The following is a 17,276-nucleotide window of genomic DNA, read 5'->3' as shown; positions in this document are numbered from 1 at the left end:
TTCTGCTCTGCCCGGGAGCTTTTGCAGCATAATCTGTGCTGGGAGCCTGCCCTTGGGGCTTATTTTCTCTGAACGCCTTGTCCCCATTTCAGGAATTATTGACAGCACCGTTGGTGAGCAGAGGCAGGTGGTGGCCGTGACCGGGGATGGGACCAACGATGGCCCAGCTTTGAAGAAAGCCGACGTTGGGTTTGCCATGGTACGGACGGGCAGTGGGTTTTCCCCAGGGGTGGCCTTCGTTCTCCAGGGTGAGAAACTAATGGCACGCTTTGTTATTCTCAACACTGAAATTATTTCTGGACCAGTGAAACTCTCCTCCAAATCTACAGGATGGCTTAAAAAGAAAAAAAAAAAATCTTATTTGGAGGTTTGATTTAATTCTCATGACCTTTATAGGACTGTTAGCAAAAGATTTGATGGGAAGCAATCCTCGAAGAGCCTGGCTTAGGGCTGGGCTTCTCTGACCCACCTGGAGGGACTGTGTCAAGCTGAAGGTGACACGGTGCTTGCAGAGCACCCAGAGCAGGGTCTTGCCTGGCCCTGGTTTCTGAGCTGTGGGGTCCGGGAGAGCTGTGGGAGCCCAATAACTCAGCATGACTTGGTTTATCCCTGCAATTCTTCACCCAGGCTCGTAACAGGCAGCCCAGGCTCTGAGCGCAGTGCTGGCACTGACTTGGGGAGTTTATTTATGGTGAAGAACTCTGATCCTCCTGGTTTGCTGCTTTTCTTTGCCCTATCTGAAAGAAGCAAGAAAATAAACCTGTCGGTTTTAATGGGTTTCCTGTGAATTGTTTAAGTTTAGGTACGTGAGCAGGAGCCAGCTGCTGGGTGGAGCCTTGTGAGCCCACGTAGGGAGCTTTGAGCAAATGAGAAATTTTTTGGGAGTTAGGGGGTTTTTACAAAGGTGTTAAATATCCAAGTGCAATTCTGGAGCCTTTAGGACAAACAGCAGAAGGTAGTCTGTCTTCTCTTGGGGACCATACCGTGGGGCTCCCTGCCCCCATGTGCAGGATCAGACCCTGGCCAGGCGCTGGGCTTTGCTGGGGGCTAGGCACCAGGGCTGCACTGCCCTTGAGTCTCCAGAAAGCGGGGATCAAACAGCATGTGGGGTACCTTTGGCTGGTCTGTCCAGCTTGCTCCGAAGCTCATGCCCTGCAACAGCTGGGGGGTTCCCATCTGAGACGGGTCTTGCAAATCTCGAGAGAGCTTCTCTGGGAAAGCACCAGAGAACCTGCTCGTTACCGGCATCACTTCAGCGCATTTAATTACTGCAAAGCGAGCGCCTCTGTGTGCCGGCGGTGAGAAACACAGCGAACCCAGCTCCTGCAGAGCAAACTGTGTCCAGCTGAGATTGCTGTAGGTGACTTTTGGGAGGCTGTGGGCAGCCCTGCTCGCTGCGGGGCTGCCATCCACCTCGGATGGGGCAGAGGGCACCAGGAAGGCACCGGGGCTTCGGGCTGCTGAGCTCGCGCTCTCATTTGGGGGTCCCAACCCTCGCTCACAGCAGAGATGCCCAGCCAGGGATCCCTGTGTTCCGTGGCATAAGGAGGAAGAAGCACTTAGAAGCTGTTTTCTAGCTTTGCTGTGCTCTGGCCACTGTCTAGGGCACTCACAGCGACAGGCTGTAAAGCTGCGCTGACTCAGAGCCCTGCTCTGGAGCTGAGCCGGTGTCCGTCCTTGAAGGCTTCGCTGCTGTGGAGCCTCCTCTCTCTCAGGTGCGCTGGTGCAGCCGCAGCAGGACTCACTGTCAAACACAGGACTGGCACCGGCTCCTCTGGCTCCGACGGATTTTTCTCCTGGGGCTGTTTCTGGGAAGAAGCGGAGCTGGGCGGACTGTGAGTGTGGAGCTCGCCCTGTGACTCACCCCATCGCTTTCTCCCTGGTCCTCAAGGGCATCGCGGGCACAGACGTGGCCAAGGAGGCTTCAGACATCATCCTGACGGATGACAACTTCACCAGCATCGTCAAGGCGGTGATGTGGGGACGCAACGTCTACGACAGCATCTCCAAGTTCCTGCAGTTCCAGCTGACCGTTAACGTTGTGGCCGTCATCGTGGCCTTCACGGGTGCCTGCATCACGCAGGTACGGGGCCGCTGGGCTCGGCAGAAGGAGAGCGGGGGCTCCTGCGAAACAGGGAGAGAAGAGAGGGCAGTTTTGGGGGTGTGACGTGTTCTCCCCCCTCTCTCTGCAGGACTCTCCCCTGAAGGCTGTTCAGATGCTGTGGGTGAACCTGATCATGGACACCTTCGCCTCCTTAGCCCTGGCCACGGAGCCCCCGTCCGAGTCCCTGCTGCTGCGCAAGCCATACGGCCGCAACAAGCCGCTCATCTCCCGCACCATGATGAAGAACATCCTGGGGCACGCGGTGTACCAGCTAACTATCATTTTCACGCTGCTTTTTGCGGGTGAGCTTTGAGGTCCCAAGAAACGGTGGGGAGAAAGGAAAAGGGGCAAAGTCCCAGCCCTGCCTCGCAAGCTGCCTTTCATCGCCACTGTTGGGGACCCTTGTTATCAGCTGTCACTCGGTGACCTCACGTTGGCCAGGACAGAGCTTATTTAACGGGTGGGAAGCGGAGGGGTGATAAGGAGAGGATTTTTTGCTCTAGAGTTCACTGGGTGCAGAGTCAGTTTTAGCCAGGGAAACAGCTTTTCAACATTTTTAAGGAAATAAGGGTTCAGTGGGGCTAGCATGGGGGACTCCAGCTGGGTCAAGGGATCTTCAGCAAGAGCCTGGGATCCTAATTCCACCTCTACCAGTGCAGAGTAGAAGTAAGGAGCAGGATGTCATCTTCTCCTCTCTTCCCTGCCCTTCCCTATCCCCTCCCCAAAACCCCTTGTCTGCTTAGGGGAGAAGTTTTTTGACATCGACAGTGGCCGGAACGTCCCTCTCCACTCCCCACCCACTGAGCACTACACCATCGTCTTCAACACCTTTGTCATGATGCAGTTGTTCAACGAGATCAACGCACGCAAGATCCACGGGGAGAGGAACGTCTTCGAGTCCATCTACCGCAACCCCATCTTCTGCACGGTGGTGCTGGGGACGTTTGCAGCTCAGGTGAAGCTGCGGGAACAGCGTGAGAATAAGACGGTGGGGCTGGGAGGGGACCATACTGCCCAGGCAGGACCTGTGTCTGCTGCAGTCACTGCCCACAGCTCTGTCCTGTCCCCTTACTCTTCTCCAGCAGCTTCTTGGTGAAACAAAACCTGAGTATTGGGGTCTAGAGTGTGTTGGGAGATGCCAGGGCTGGCCAGCCAGCGCACCTCTGGTGTCCTGTAAAACTACTAGCCTATATGTGAGGTCCTTGCTCCTCTCGTGATCCCAGGGAACGGGGGAAAGATGTGTGGCCGTAGGTGACCTTTTCATCCCGTGGCTGTGCTGTGCAGCCCTTGGAGCTCCCCAGTGTGTGACTTGTTCTCTCCTGTGCTGTAGATCATCATTGTGGAGTTTGGTGGGAAGCCGTTCAGCTGCTCTGGGCTCACCCTAAGCCAGTGGTTCTGGTGTATTTTTATCGGAGTGGGAGAGCTCCTCTGGGGCCAGGTAGGAGCCAGTCTGAAAAACATACCACGTGCCTCCACGCTGTGCCATGCTCGCAGCCCAGCCTGCCTCTCCCTTCCCGCTGCCTCGCTGCCCTTGTTCTCCCCAGTATTTATTCAAGGCAGCTTTGGAAGGGGGTGATGCTCCGTCCCAGTACCACGCCAGCAGTGAGGAGAGGAGGTTGCTAATCTACTCCTCGTTCCCACCTGGCTTCCAGTGGGGCACTTCCAGCGGTGGCATGTCTCGGGTGCATTCTGGCATCTCTCAGCTGAGTCCTGGCAGCTCGCTGCAGGAATGCTGCCCTTTGATCAAGGCTGGCGGTGGGTTCCGTGCTGCCATAGCCTGCAGGCTAAGGAGCCACTCTCTCCCTGCCTCTCCCCAGCTGATCTGCACTGTCCCAACCAGCCACCTGAAGTTCCTGAAGGAAGCTGGGCATGGCATCACCAAGGAGGATATCCCAGAGGAGGAGCTGCCTGAAGACGTGGATGAGATTGACCACGCTGAAATGGAGCTGCGGCGTGGGCAGATCCTGTGGTTCAGGGGTCTCAACAGGATACAGACGCAGGTACTGTGGGGCTCTTTCTTCTCTCTCTCTTTCTTTCTCTTTCTTTCTCTCCAGGGGCTCTGTCTGGAAAGAGGCGACGGCTGCTGCTCGGAGGATGCCATCGCCTCCTGGGCTAGACTTCTCCCACCACCTGTGCCTTTCTGGGTCTGCCCTGGTTGGGGAACCAGGACAGCCTGGCTTTCGGGAGCAGCTCGGGGTGGGGGGAGGCACCGGTCTGTTCTGATGCAGAGCGCAGCATCCTGCAGCTTGAGGCCACGCTGGTCTGCCGGAGGCTGGATGTGCTGCCGATGGGCACCTCGCGCAGCAGAGGAGGGGGCTCGGAAGCTGCTGGGCGGCCACCGAGTCGCCCGGGCTCCTACCGAGTTGTGCAGCGGGTCAGTGTTGAAGCCGCTCTTGGTCACTGCTGGGATGCCGCTCCCAGTGGGGATCGTGCCCAGGAGGGATCTGCCTGCGCGAGACCCTCTCTGGTCTCGCTCCTCTGCTGCTCTCTGTCCTTCCCAATGGCCCTTTGGCCACGGGCTCTTGCCACCCCTCCCTGCCAGCTCTCCAGGCTCCTTGCCTGGAGCTCTTGGCCCCGCAGCACAGAAGAGGAGGAGAATCTATCTGTTAATACAGTTTTTACATCAGCTGTTTCTCCCTGACTCAGTTTTTCCTGAAAGGGTGGTTTTTTTTTCCCCTGGACTGCTGGCTGGGCAGGGCAGGGAGAGCTCCCTGCAGCAAGGTCGCTGCCCCTCATCTTTCCTTGAGGCCTGGGCAGAGCTGCCCCATGGAGGAAAGCTGTAGGCCCCCAGTGGCCCCTGGCATTCAGGGCTGCTTTGTTATCCTTCGTTCCTCCTCCTCTGGCCCTCCAACAAATGGAGATAACCAAAGTGGCCCAGACACAGGGACTGGAGCGAGCACAGCAGCCGTGTTGTGCCGTGTTAACTTTGCTTCTCCTCTGTGAGATGTTGCCTTGATGGTTTCAAGGTGAGGTTCAGCCTTATTCCCTGTCCATTGCGAGCGGTGAGGGGCAGCCGGGCTCTTCTGGGGGCCCAGGGCAGCGCTGGTTGCTGGTGCTGTGGGGGGCTGAGCTGCCAGCTCAGCCTGGCTCATTCACATGAAAGATGTGCTGGGAGCACTGGGCTGTTTCAGAAGCGGTCCGGATGCATTGGTATGAACGGCTGCAGTACCAGCAGCCAGGCATGCTGCTGGGGCCGAGCCCAGAGCCTCCGACATATCTCCCTGCAGCCGTGGTGGACCTGGGCTGGAACAAGCTCTTAAGTCTTGCAACGTGGAAAACACTCCTGGACGTTGGCACGTCCTGGAGCCTCTTTAGGGACTCCTTTCCTGGCTGTGGTGCCCTGCACGTTGAGCAGAGCAGCTGGCAGGTCCAACATGAGCATCTTGAGGGCTTCTGTCCCGAGTCATCATGTTTTAAGTGAGAGCACAGGGCTCTTCCCTGCAGGCCAGCCTGGTGTGCTGGGGAAAAAGAGGGTCCCTCCGTGGAGGGAGATCAAACTGCAGTGTGTAAAGTACCTCCAGGGTGAACTAGAGCTGCATGTGGGTCTGGAGGAGGTGTCCCTTCCTGAGGAGCTGTGCAGCCAAGATGGGCGAGCTGGGGCGGCGGCAGGGCTGTGCGCTCTGCCAGCAGGCTGGCTGGTACGGGGCTGGGGACAGTCAAGCTGCAAAGTGTCTGGGAAGCCACGGTGGCACCTGGATGCTGCTCGGTTCCTCCGGCCTCAGTGTGCATCCACAGAGCAACTGTGGCCCACCACCAAGAGTGCTTCCTTGCTGCATCCCTGCCTGCCCCTACCAGCTCTGCTTCTGAGCCCGGTGCAGAGCCGTGAGCCTGAGATAGAGGCTGAAATGTCTTCCAGCACGGCCGGCTGCCATGGGAGCTGCAGGCGTGTGGTGTGTCCCAGGATTCAGCCCCTCAAGTGTACGTCCCATGGGGCTGAGGGACCAGAAACCCTTTCCTAGTGCAGTTTTCTGGACCACCGGCTGCCAGCTCGCATCTCTGCCCACCCTCTCTCTTTCTCTGCTCCTCCTGCAGATTGTCGGGATAACCCAAGGTGTTTCCTCTATCGCTCCCTCCCACCGCAGTCTCTTTCTTGGTGGTGGGATAAACCCTGCCCCTCTCGTGCCTGCAAGAGCAGGGCAGAGGCTGGAAGCTGACCTCTCCTCTGCTCCCAGAAACACCAGCCGAACCCGGTGCGGGTTTACGGGAGCGCGGGGTGGGGGGGCTCTCTCCTCCCTCCTCCCCATCTCTCCGTCCTCCTTCTTCCTTCCTGTCCACGTGTGTCTGCCCAACCTCCCTGCTCCCCTCCATCCCCGACCCCTCTCCCTGTCTCTGGCCGGGACGACGCTATCTCACTCTCTGGTTCTTTGCAGATGGACGTAGTTTACACATTCCAGACCGGCGCCTCCTCTTTGCAGGGAGCCCTCAGGAGACAGCCTTCCATCGTGAGCCAGCACCACGATGTAAAAAATGTTTCTAGCCCAACCCATGTAGCTCTTTCCTCCGTCAATTCCACTCCCACCACTTCTGCTGTTGCTGCTGCTGCTGCATCTCCTCCTGCGGGCAGTGAGTGATAGTCTATTACAATGCATGACTTCTAATAACCACAGAGAGCACCTGCACCAACCTAACCCAGCCTGTTCTCTCTCCCTCTAAACCTTGACTCGCACATTGATTTCCAAAATGAAGGATGGGGCGGGAGAGCGTTTAAAAAAAAATAGTTTTTATGCTGTTGCATCTTTAACAAGTTCATGATACTTTCTGGTCCTTCCCCCCCATTCCTTGTTGGTTGCTTCCTCCATTTTTACCTCTTCTCCTCCTTTGCAGGACTGATGTATGAGTCCACCCTCCTGAGGGGTGCAAAATTTGGCAGTTCTTGTTAAAAGAACCATGTGTTCATGAGCAACTAAAAGCATTGCTGTGAAAAGGGCACAGTGCGCCCAAAAGCTGCCATTTCTTTCCAACGCGGCTCTGCCCAGCCCCAGGATGCCCCAAGGGGGGCAGGGATGGGCAGAGGCATTGCTTTACCGAACCTGTAAATCTGTTTGGAGGCAGAGTGGCTGCTCGGACCTTCCCACAGCAGTTAGTGTGCTACTGGGGTCAGCTGAGCTGCAGTAACGGGCTGCCTGCATGCTCTCCGCTTCTTGCACGCGTGTGAGAAGGGGTGTTTGCTCCTGCCTTGGTTGGGAGCCTGGACGGTGCGTGAGAGCAGCCCGTTACCGTGGCTCAGCTGGCCGGGGGTGATGCATCGGAGCTGCTCGGAGCCGCTCACCTGCAGCTCAGCCCGCTGTTTCAGAGCTGGCTTGTAAGCAAGCAGCCTCCCCTGTCCCGCCTGTGAACGTGCATGCTGTGCGAGACAGAGCTGAGCGAGCCTGCGCACATAAGCGTGCCCTTTGCTGCCCGGGAGCTCTGCGGGGACAGCACAGGGCTCCGTTAGTCCCCGTCGTAGCCAGAGCATCGCTGCCCCGTTGCAGCGGCTCATCGGTGCCCAGCTTGTTCTGTACACGCTGGTTCTCAGTGTATGCAGAGACACGCGACTCTCTGCATGCAAACGGAGATGGAAAACGTGGCCCTGTTGAACGTCAGTGGCAAAGCTGGATCCTGGATCTAGCTGTGGGTTTCCAGACCAAAGAAAAGCTGTCTCTGGTGCAGTGCTCTTCTCCGTGTTGTGAGCTGCATATACGGGCTTGTGAGCACGTGAGCGTGAATTCTCTCTGCAGGGCTGTGCCAGGCTATGAGTAGGTAGTGTATCTTTCCCGGATAATTGGCTTTTTTATTGCACAGTCATTTTCTGTGTTCTCCTCTTATTAAAGAAATACCCTTGGTGACTTTTTGAATAGCTTGCAGTCTCCACTGTTTATGCACTGTGGGAGAGAAGAGAGAATTTCTGATAATTTTGTTTTCTCTCTATTTAGCTGACACTGATGCTTGAATTTTATTTTGTTTAACCCCAATGTTTCTGAAGCAGCGCAGCTGCCTTCTGTTCCTGACTGCATCTGTGCACCACCAAGACTTTCTAATCGGAAGAAAACCTGCTTAGAGGGATCTCAGTGTAGTGGGCTTGGGTGGACAAGACCAATATGCAGGGGTTTTTGCAGTCTGTGGATTAATATTCTCCCTGATTTGCAGCAAGGGAATAGATAACTTGGATAGCTTGTGCGCTTCCAGGCAGCAAACAACTTTACCAGAAGCTAACCCAGGTCGCTAAGTCTTTCCTCTGTTTTCTGCCTAGACTTTTCTCTATTTCCCTCTGCTGCTTCTCTTCCCTCTCTCAAAGCTCCACTTCCCTCCGTACAGATTAATGTTGTCCCTCTCTCTTCCACTTCACTCTGTGGGATGAGTTCTCCAGGGCTGGACCTCGGCAGCCCTGCCTGCTGTGCCCCTGTTGGGGCGATGGAGGAGAGGGAGGTCTCAGGAATGACCCTCAGGAGATGGTTTGCAGAGCTGAGCTGGTCTCCTTTGGGGGTTTTGCCCTGGTTTGGGGGAGCTGGGTGCAGCAAGCCAGGGGTCAGTGGTGGAGCTGATGCTGGCTTCATGCAGAAGATGTAATTTCCACCTAGCAGTGGGGTTTGCCCGGCACATTGCGGTGCTGCGGTGATGGTGTGAAATGAGAATAAATTCCAAGCTTGCAGGTTGCGAAGAGGAGACGTAAGCCTGACCATGGGCAGGGAGGAGGTGGGCTTTCAGCTTGGCTGGGGAGGATTTCATTTTTGTTTGCACTGCCTGGCTCATTCAAAACACATTTCCTTGCTGTTAAGTTCCTTTGACAAGGGAACAGCTGAATTAATTTCACAGCAGTTTTTGACACAGATGGTTAAATCAAAGTAAGAAAATCGGAGGAAAGCCGCAGGAAAAGTTATTGGTGGAGCCGAAGGCAGATGTGGTAGCTAGGGTCTGGACTCACCAGTGCTTGAGGTGGTGGGGCAGGGCGGGCTTCTGTGAAGCTGCTCCTTCCTCTGAGCTTATGCTAGACTGACCACCTAGTCGCTTCGGCAGTCACCTAGGCTCTCGTTAGCCTGTTCAGGTTTGTTATACTTGGTTTAGTTGGTTTTGTACACTGCATTTTAGGGGTCAGTGCTTTTATCAGGGCTTGCAGTTGCTGTTCTTGTGTTGAAGTGACAGATCATCAGCCTTGGTAGAGGTGACCTGCTCTGTGGTCTCCCTTGTCCTGTGCGTGCACACTAAATAATGAATTTATTCAGGATCTTACTGTGGTCATTAGTGCAACAAACACAGCTCTGAATTTCTGTTCCCAGCTACATACATTTCCATTTTCGCAGGCCAGCTGGTGCTCCAGCATCTTGGGGGGGTACCTGGCCCACGCTCATCTCCTCATGAGTGTCTGTCATCCAGCTCGCGTGTGCGTGCCGGTCCGTCTGTGCGTGCAAGAGCTGGCTTGCTTGTTTCTAGCCAGGATGTGCTGAGCCTGTACCAGGGGGATGCCACGTTGCTGCCCCGTGTGGTACAGCACCATCTTTCTGAGCCAGATGGAGAACGGACTCAGAAGGGCATCCCTCGTGAGAGGGCAACCCTGGAACATCTTGCAGGTAAAACCTCCAGGCTTCCAGGCACAAGACTCTTCTTTGAGTAACTTCTCTGGTCTAGTTTTGTGAATGCTGTTTGTGCTGAGACCAAAGATCCCTAGGAGGCTCTCGCTGGCTGTGCTAGTTGGTGACTTCCCTCCTAGCCTGCCTGTGTACCAGACCAAGTTGGACAGTTTAACCCGGCTCATCTCACCAGGAAGAGGGGTGTCATGCCTGCTCACCCACCAGATCCACAGCCCATTCGCAAAGAAGCGGCAGAACACACACGTATCTTTATTTGTCTCACCAGCTTGCAAGGAGATATCTGAATCATTCTCCCTCCAGCAGCTCTGCACGCTCCCCACTCCCTCGGTTGGTGTCTGAGTGATGGGGAGGCTCTCCAGGGTGTAGCGTAGGGATGCTGCGGAGGAGCACCCCTTTTGTGGGATCTGTGGCTCTCCTCCCTTTTGTGCCCCAGCTTCAGTCCACAGGGACACCGTGAGAGCAGGCAGGGGACACGGGTGGGGACTGGGTTCCTCAGGTATCGGGAGCAGGTGAAGCTAGCTCCTGAGTAGCAGTGCCGCTTCCACGGGGCAGGATACAGAGCAGGACGACTGACACTGCTATGAAGAGGTGTTACCGACTTCCCTGCTGCACCCAGCGTTGCTGAACAAAGTCTTACCGTGGGTGTGGGGGCTTCGGAGAGGAGGAGGTAGGCAGATCTCCTGGTCCCAGATGAACTCTGCTTAACGGAGCAAAGACTTCTATTGCTTCCATAAAACACACAAGAGCTTGTGCAAGGTGCTGGGTCCCTGCTGACAACTTTTGTCAGTAGCTTCCTCCTCTATAAAGGGAGGAGACAGTCCAGTTCCCGGGTGACTGGGAGGGTGCCATGAGCCAGGAGGGTGCTGGTGTGACCTGCTCAGGCAGGATGGGGGGACTTCTGGAGAGAGGCAACGTGCTGGCTCTGGCCTGAAAGAGTCAGCGAGGAGCATGTTGGTGTAAGACACAGCGGAGCAACCGGAGGGGTGCTTTGGAGGGCACTGTCTGGTGGGGAGCTCTCGGCTTTGCAGTAAAAGGCAAAGCCATGTGTGTGATTTCACCAGGTCCTCTAAGGCTTGGGAGACCTTCAGCTGCTCGGTTTGTTGGCTCTGCTTCAAAAGCCCACATATTGCATTGCTCTCCTTCAGTTTATGCCTTTTGACATCTTTCGAGTGATTATAGCCCTGAGTCATCCACGAGAGCTGGAGCGCTCTGCCGCACCCGAGGTGCACATGTTGGTTGTCTGACGCATGCCAGCGTCTGCACGTCGCTGCCTTGCGGGCGCCAGAGCGAGTGTGACAGCGGCACCAGGGCGGAGAGGTCTGCTGCAGCCCCACCGCGCTGCCACCTCCTGCCCCCTTGTTCACTGGATCTGACACTTGTCACCCATCCGACCGAACAACTGTGACTTGGCTGCAAGGGAGGGCAAGAGCTGGAAGGGTTCAAGGCTGGATTTCCAGAGGAACTGGAGGAAGCAGTGAATCCACTGCTAGCCACCATTCAGGCTTGTTTCCAGACCTCTCCCTTCCAGTGCAACGGAGGTAGCAGAGCCATACCCTGGTTGTCCAAACTGGGCTCTGGATCTCCTGCTTGTAATGTGTTGAGCCTGGCTTTTGGCGGTGCCGACAGCCTGTGGGTTTCACAGGAGCGGTGCGTGGCCAGGCTTTTTAGCAAAGTTTGGGATTGTTTCTCGTGCAGAGCATCCAAAAGAATTAGCTGCCTTTGGAAACTGCTGGGTGGTCTTCAGCATGTTGGTGTAGGGAAGGATCCAGAGCTGCAGCCCGGGACCCAGGTGGCAGCTGTGTGGGGAAACTCGCACAGATCTGGCTTCCTTCTTGCATGTTTAGCTGGGTCCGGTTTTACTGGTCATGGCATCCACTTGGACCTACTGCTTCACATGGGCTTGAAAAGTTTGTGACACCTTTTTAAAGCCCATTCCTTTCTATAGGTCTAGAAATGAAATAGAACAAACACACACCTCGCTCCCACAGTAGAGTTTTTTGCCTTGAAGTGAACCCACTGTTTGTCTAACCCACCTCTTTTTTTTGAGTTGTAGTTCCACTTTTTTGTCCTCGTTTATACACACAGATATGCGTGCGCACACATAATGACAACTAATGCATTTTGGCTTCCATTCATTCGAAGTGATCTGGTTTTTTTGAGTTTTTTTGTGTCTTTTCTTGCAGCTTCTGAAGTCGCCCCATAGTCGGTCGATTCCCCATCACCCACCTAGTGCCTGAGTCTGATCCATGTTGGCCCTCCTAGCTCACCATAGATCTCTCATTTTGACTTAGCTGTCTGTTCAGTGGTGATGACTGTTGTTGTTGTTGTGCTTTTTGTTTTATTGTGTCTTTATTATTTATTTTTACTTTCTCCTGGGAGCTATGGCCTCTTGTAGCTGCTACTAACCCCTCTTTTGTTTATCCCCCACGCTCCTCGCCTCCCGGCAGATCAAAGTGGTGAATGCGTTCCGTAGCTCCTTGTACGAAGGCCTCGAGAAACCCGAATCCAGAAGCTCCATCCATAACTTCATGACTCACCCAGAGTTCATCCTGGAGGAAGACGAGCCTCGAACACCATTCCTTGACGGCGCTGAAGATGACCCCGAGACCGACGGACTCAAAAAGCGAGGTGGGGGTAGCCTGGGTGGATCTACATCCCTCAACAGAAATAACAATGCAGTGGACAGCGATCAAGCTGAGGTCACCGTCCCGGAGCCCGAAAGCCCCTTACACAGCTTGGAGACATCGGTTTGACCTTAGAACTTCGAACCCCCCCCCTCCTCCTCCACCTTCGCCCCTCGCCCTGTGTGATATTGGCACCAGTAACTGATCACACACTGTGGTCACTTCGTGTCAAACTGCTCATACGTATATCATTTTGGTGTTCTGTTTTTGGGGGTTTTGTTTTTTGTTTTTGTTTTTACCATTATTTAGCAGTGGGAACCAGAGTACCACGATGCTGAGTGTTGGGAGAGAGAGGCTAAGCCAAAATTGTGCATCTCCATCCCTAATTTTCAGTGGTACTCGCCCAGGTGAAGCAGCCAGGTTATTTCCTCTCCGAGAGTTGGGCTCCATGCGTCCGTAGGGGGTTTTCACTTTGAAAAATGCATGTTCAAAGAAAGTTCAAATTGTTGTAGTCTTAAATGCACGCTCTCAGCCTGAGGGCTGGGGTGCACTTGTGACTTTATTTTTTTTCCACTTGTGGTTTTTAGGGTTCTCTTCTAATGTTGGGGTTTGTTCTTTGCTTGTGGGATTTGCCCCCAGTAACTTCACAATGGGAAGTGGGGGAGTTAGCACTCTAGTGCGAAAATTTAAAAATAAACAAAAAAAACCCAGCCAGGGGGAAGGTGTTTACTCACAGGTTGATAGATACAGGGATGTACACCAGTCTTCCACCTTGAAAAATGGTACCTAGCCTTTACAGTTCCTCCTCTGTGTGTGCGCACATGCTTTTCTCTCTCTGTTTCCAAAGCAGTAATTGGTAGACAAGGAACAAAGGTGACTTGGCTGTAACCTTGCCGGATGTAAAAGATTCTGATTTTTCTACAAAGCAAGGTGGAGGTGAACTGGCAGCGGAAGGGTGGTGAAGAAAAACCCCATGGTTGTGAGAAACAGGGCTCCTTCCTGGGGAGTCTTAAGAGATGCATCTCTTCTGCCCTTGAACAGCTGTGAAACTTTTGGCGAGAGCCTTGCAAAGGTTTAACGGCTCCTGCCATCAAGAGCAGAAGGACTCTTGCCCGTTCTGGCCTGTCTGTACTCTTGGGTTAAATAATCCTTCAGCCTTGGAGTACAAGTTCTGGTTAACTGCTGAGGAACCCCAGAGGGTGCTCCAGCCGTACCCACCAGCTCTGCGCATCGCTGCCAAAGCGTCAGCAGGCTGAACGGACAACAAGCATCGGGTTATTGACAGTACAGTGGGTCAACTCCTAGATCATGGAAGGGGTGACTCAGGTTGTCTCTTTAGCTGGTGGAAGGGAGGGAGGCTCCATGGCCTTTGATTTCCATAGCACTTCTGGAGCTGATTTGCCAGTGGAGGCAATTCCTCGCAGAGGTGGCAGGTTGGTTGGTTGGCTGCAGGTCTTCCAGAGAAGGTGCTGCATGGAGGCTTTGCCTCACTTGCTGCTTTTTTGAAGGTCATCTCTTCACCCTGCGTCCTGCCTCACCTCGGTGTCTCGTAACCGTTTGGTGAGAGTCCTGGTTTTCTGGAGCAGAGGCCCCAGGTGTCCTGGGCAAGTTGGCTCTAAACTGACCCTCTTGTGAAGCCATGGGACTGAGCAGGAGGCAGGAGTTTGATTTACTTGGGCTTAGTTTCTTCCCCGTGGGCTCTTGCTGGTGCACCCCTGGTTACTGGCCCCAGGCAGGCAGGGCTGGAGGAAGCTCTGCTGCCTTCTCTCCTTCGTCCTGGTTGGCTTGGTTGGAAGCAGAGAGAACCTGGTTGTAACTGGCTGTACAACGTCATCGTCTTTGCCCAGCCTCCATCCCTGGAAGCAGAGAGGTTTTAGCGAGAGGGTGGGCTGGCTGGTTGTTTCTTTTCTTTCCTTTAAGAACGCACAGCAGAATCTCCCGTGCCTTCTCCGAGCACTGCCTGCAGCACCACCTGCCACGCGAGGGCCCAGTACTTTGCCAAGAAATAAGTGTTCCTTAAACGACAACACAAACCAAGTGTCTTTGTTTTGTTTCTAGCCCAGCACCGACTCATCCCTTCCTTGGGGTGGGAGGAAGGGAAGGACGAGGTCACCCCATTCCTGCCCCAGGTAGCTGAGGAAAGGTCCTTCTCCCAGGTCTCCCGCCTCGGTGCTGGCAAAGGGGGTGAAGGCTGGGCTCCGTACACTGCCAACAGCAAGAAGAAATTGCCACCACTACCCATCTCAATTGCAAATTCAGTGTCAAGCCCCCTGCCCGCGCAGACAAACCCATCGCTGCCCTCCCCGTTCCTTCTTCACACGAGCTGAAAAAATACCTTGGGCAGGACCGGGGGGGTGGGGGGGTGTTTTCTTGGGTTATACACAAGTGGTGACAGGAAAGACAAAAGGGGTGGTTGTGGGGTTTGGTTCTGTACTAAAGGTGACATTGCTTAAAAGATCACTTTTTCTATTTTAAATACTTGCAAAAAAAAAAAAAAAAGGATGAAAAAATGGTGTTCTTACAAGCTTACATAAATATTTATTAAATACTTTGGGGGGGGATACACTGATTTTTCTTTTTTTCTTTTGATATTTTTTTTATTACCTCAGACTTGTTTAAAAAAAAAAAAAGAAAAGACTTAAACCAACAAAAACCAACAAAAAGCCAAGTTTGGAGGCTCTCAAAGTAACTCACAGAAATCTGTGACTGGCAGGTTGCCACAAGGGTCTGGTTGTTCTCTAGTTGATATATTTTTGTTGTTCTAGTTTCCATATTAGGAGGGGGAGAAATAATTATATATAAATATTATGCAAAAAATATAGTTTTCTTTAGATCAGAAACTGATATTTTTACGTCAGCCATATGTATTTTGTTTAAAGAAAAAAAAATAAATAAATCTTGAGTCCCGCGTCTGCAACGGCGCGTGACTGTGTGACGGCAGTTCCAAGTGACAGGTAATTAATTCAGTGTATCAGCGATCGGATGCCAGTCAGCTTCCTTTTCTCTGAGCAGCCATCTTTATACTAGACGTTAGTTGGATGACACAAATGTCTTTTTTTTTATATAAATTATGTTGGTATGGCTGGTTGCTTAAAGTATAAACGTTTATTGTGCATACATCTTTTCTGTAAAGTGGTTTTTTTTTTTTTTTTTTCCTATTTAGTTTCAGTGATATACTGGCAGCAGATGACTATTGGGTTAAGTTATTGAGGACATTACAAAAGAGTTGGGGGAGATTGGTGCTCTACGCTGAAAGGCATGGTCGGCGGCACGAACTTCTGGGGACTCTCTGCGACATGCCTTGAAAGAGGGGGAGATTTTATTTTTTTTTCTTTTTTTTAATTTTTTTTTGTTTTGTTTGAACTGCCACGAGTGTGCACGGGGGAGAGTGCCATGCCAGACAGGAACCGAATCATACCCTGTGATACGTGTTAACTTGCCTTGGAATGCTTTGTTATTAAAACACTCTGAACATAATTTTGCATCCAGTTCTTAATAACAGTAGGGTCTCTGGTGGTGGTGGTGGTGGTGGTGGTTTTCTGTTAAATAAATTGGCAGATTGGTACCAAAGACATTACACCACGTCCTGTGTGCATTGCTGAACAAGCATTTTTAGGCATTTGCATTATGTGATAAGGTTTCCTTTGATTTGCACAGGGGTTATACTTAATTTTCAGAGGTTTTGTGCAATAAGCTTTGAGGAAAATTTTGAAACAATCTCAAGAAGGGAAAAAAAAACTAAACCAAATTTTAGCATGGGCAGCCTTTGGCTTTCCCCAGCCGAGGAGTAGATGTCCTGTAGTGCTCAGCCCCTTTAGAAATGCTTCTTGGGGTGACATGATGTTGGGGTGAATGGAAAAGCCCCAGCCCAGGTCCAGGGAGGGCATCTCCAAGGTGCCATTGCCAACTGCTGTTGCCCTCCATGACTGCAGGGACCAAGCACCTCAAAGAAGAGTCCCTGCAGGCTTTTGTACTTCTCGGGGGAAGGACACATGTACCTGCCTGCTGTTGCTCCTCACCGCTGGGTCCAGCTCCTACAAGTTCATCAACCCGTGAAGCATGCAACCCGTAAAACGCCCTCCTGCAAACCCAGCTCTCCCCGGCGGGGCACGGCGACGGGGGGGTACTGCTCTCCCGGTCCTGCCCCAAACAGCGAGGCTGTGGGGCAACGCCGGGGTGGTTATTGGCACCTGGCTGTTCCGCTCCAGCATCTCTCTTGCCAAGGCTGATGTCTGGCTGTCCTGCCTCTGATATCCTCCTGCTCAACAAAAAATACAATTTTCATTCAGCAAAGCCCATGGCTAAAACTGCCTTTAGTTTATTTCCTCCCCTTAAATAAATATATATATATATACAGTATTAAACCAACATTTGTGTGTGTATATATATTTATCCAATGCTCTCGCAACAAAACTTTCTTTTGAAGAGGGCACGCAGATCTGAGTTTTTCTTTTCCAGTAACTAAGTATAATAAGCACTGGTATTTTTGTATAAAAACAGAAAAATACAAAACAAAAGACTGAATATTATGTGGTATGCATGACATTAAAAAAATGGTGGTTTCAAAGCAATATGTACCCTGGTGTGTTTGCCATATCCTAGAGTCCAGCTTAAAGTGCACCTGATCTGTATTGCATTTTGATATTAATCTCTATGTACAATGTTTTGCATGTAATTTATATGGTTCTTGGGAGAAAAAAATTTTGAATGAATTGTCAGTTGGCTTCTTCTGAGAAAACAGACTCCAAGCAGAGATAATACTCGAAGCGGACGAGTGGTTGAGGGGTGGGGAAGGGGGTACATAGCAAAAAAATAAAGCGTGCTGGGGATGGGGGAGAAGGGTAATGGTTTTGAATCAATAAAGCTTTGGCTGTTGAGCAGAAACAATGCGCAAGTGCATCCAGAGAATAAAATGTGCCCACATGTAACTGTGACGTCCTCAGTGTTGTCCACCAGCTTGCGAAATCAATCCCGCATCTTCTC

At 52.6% G+C, this 17,276-nt stretch overlaps 1 protein-coding gene across 6 annotated transcripts in view; it reads left to right on the top strand.

Moving 5' to 3' along the window:
- ATP2B4 (ATPase plasma membrane Ca2+ transporting 4) overlaps positions 1-17,011 on the top strand; it is a 54,206-nt gene extending 37,195 nt beyond the window's left edge. For 3 of the 6 annotated variants that reach the window (XM_076358028.1, XM_076358026.1, XM_076358027.1), the window contains 7 exons: positions 93-199; positions 1,892-2,083; positions 2,193-2,406; positions 2,848-3,059; positions 3,435-3,542; positions 3,922-4,104; positions 12,117-17,011. In XM_076358028.1, the coding sequence (XP_076214143.1) occupies positions 93-199; positions 1,892-2,083; positions 2,193-2,406; positions 2,848-3,059; positions 3,435-3,542; positions 3,922-4,104; positions 12,117-12,422 (1,322 nt within the window). In that variant the 3' untranslated portion in view covers positions 12,423-17,011. Of the gene's footprint in view, positions 1-92; positions 200-1,891; positions 2,084-2,192; positions 2,407-2,847; positions 3,060-3,434; positions 3,543-3,921; positions 4,105-6,474; positions 6,668-12,116 lie in introns of all 6 variants that reach the window. The other 3 variants (XM_076358030.1, XM_076358029.1, XM_076358031.1) reach the window with 2 other exon arrangements.
- Positions 17,012-17,276: the final 265 nt, after the last annotated feature.

The sequence above is a fragment of the Aptenodytes patagonicus genome, chromosome 22 (assembly GCF_965638725.1).
Source record: "Aptenodytes patagonicus chromosome 22, bAptPat1.pri.cur, whole genome shotgun sequence".
In the NCBI taxonomy this organism is placed as follows: Eukaryota; Metazoa; Chordata; class Aves; order Sphenisciformes; family Spheniscidae; genus Aptenodytes; species Aptenodytes patagonicus.
The sequence above is the reverse complement of the archived record's forward strand: the minus strand, read 5'-3'. Positions and strand labels throughout refer to the sequence as shown.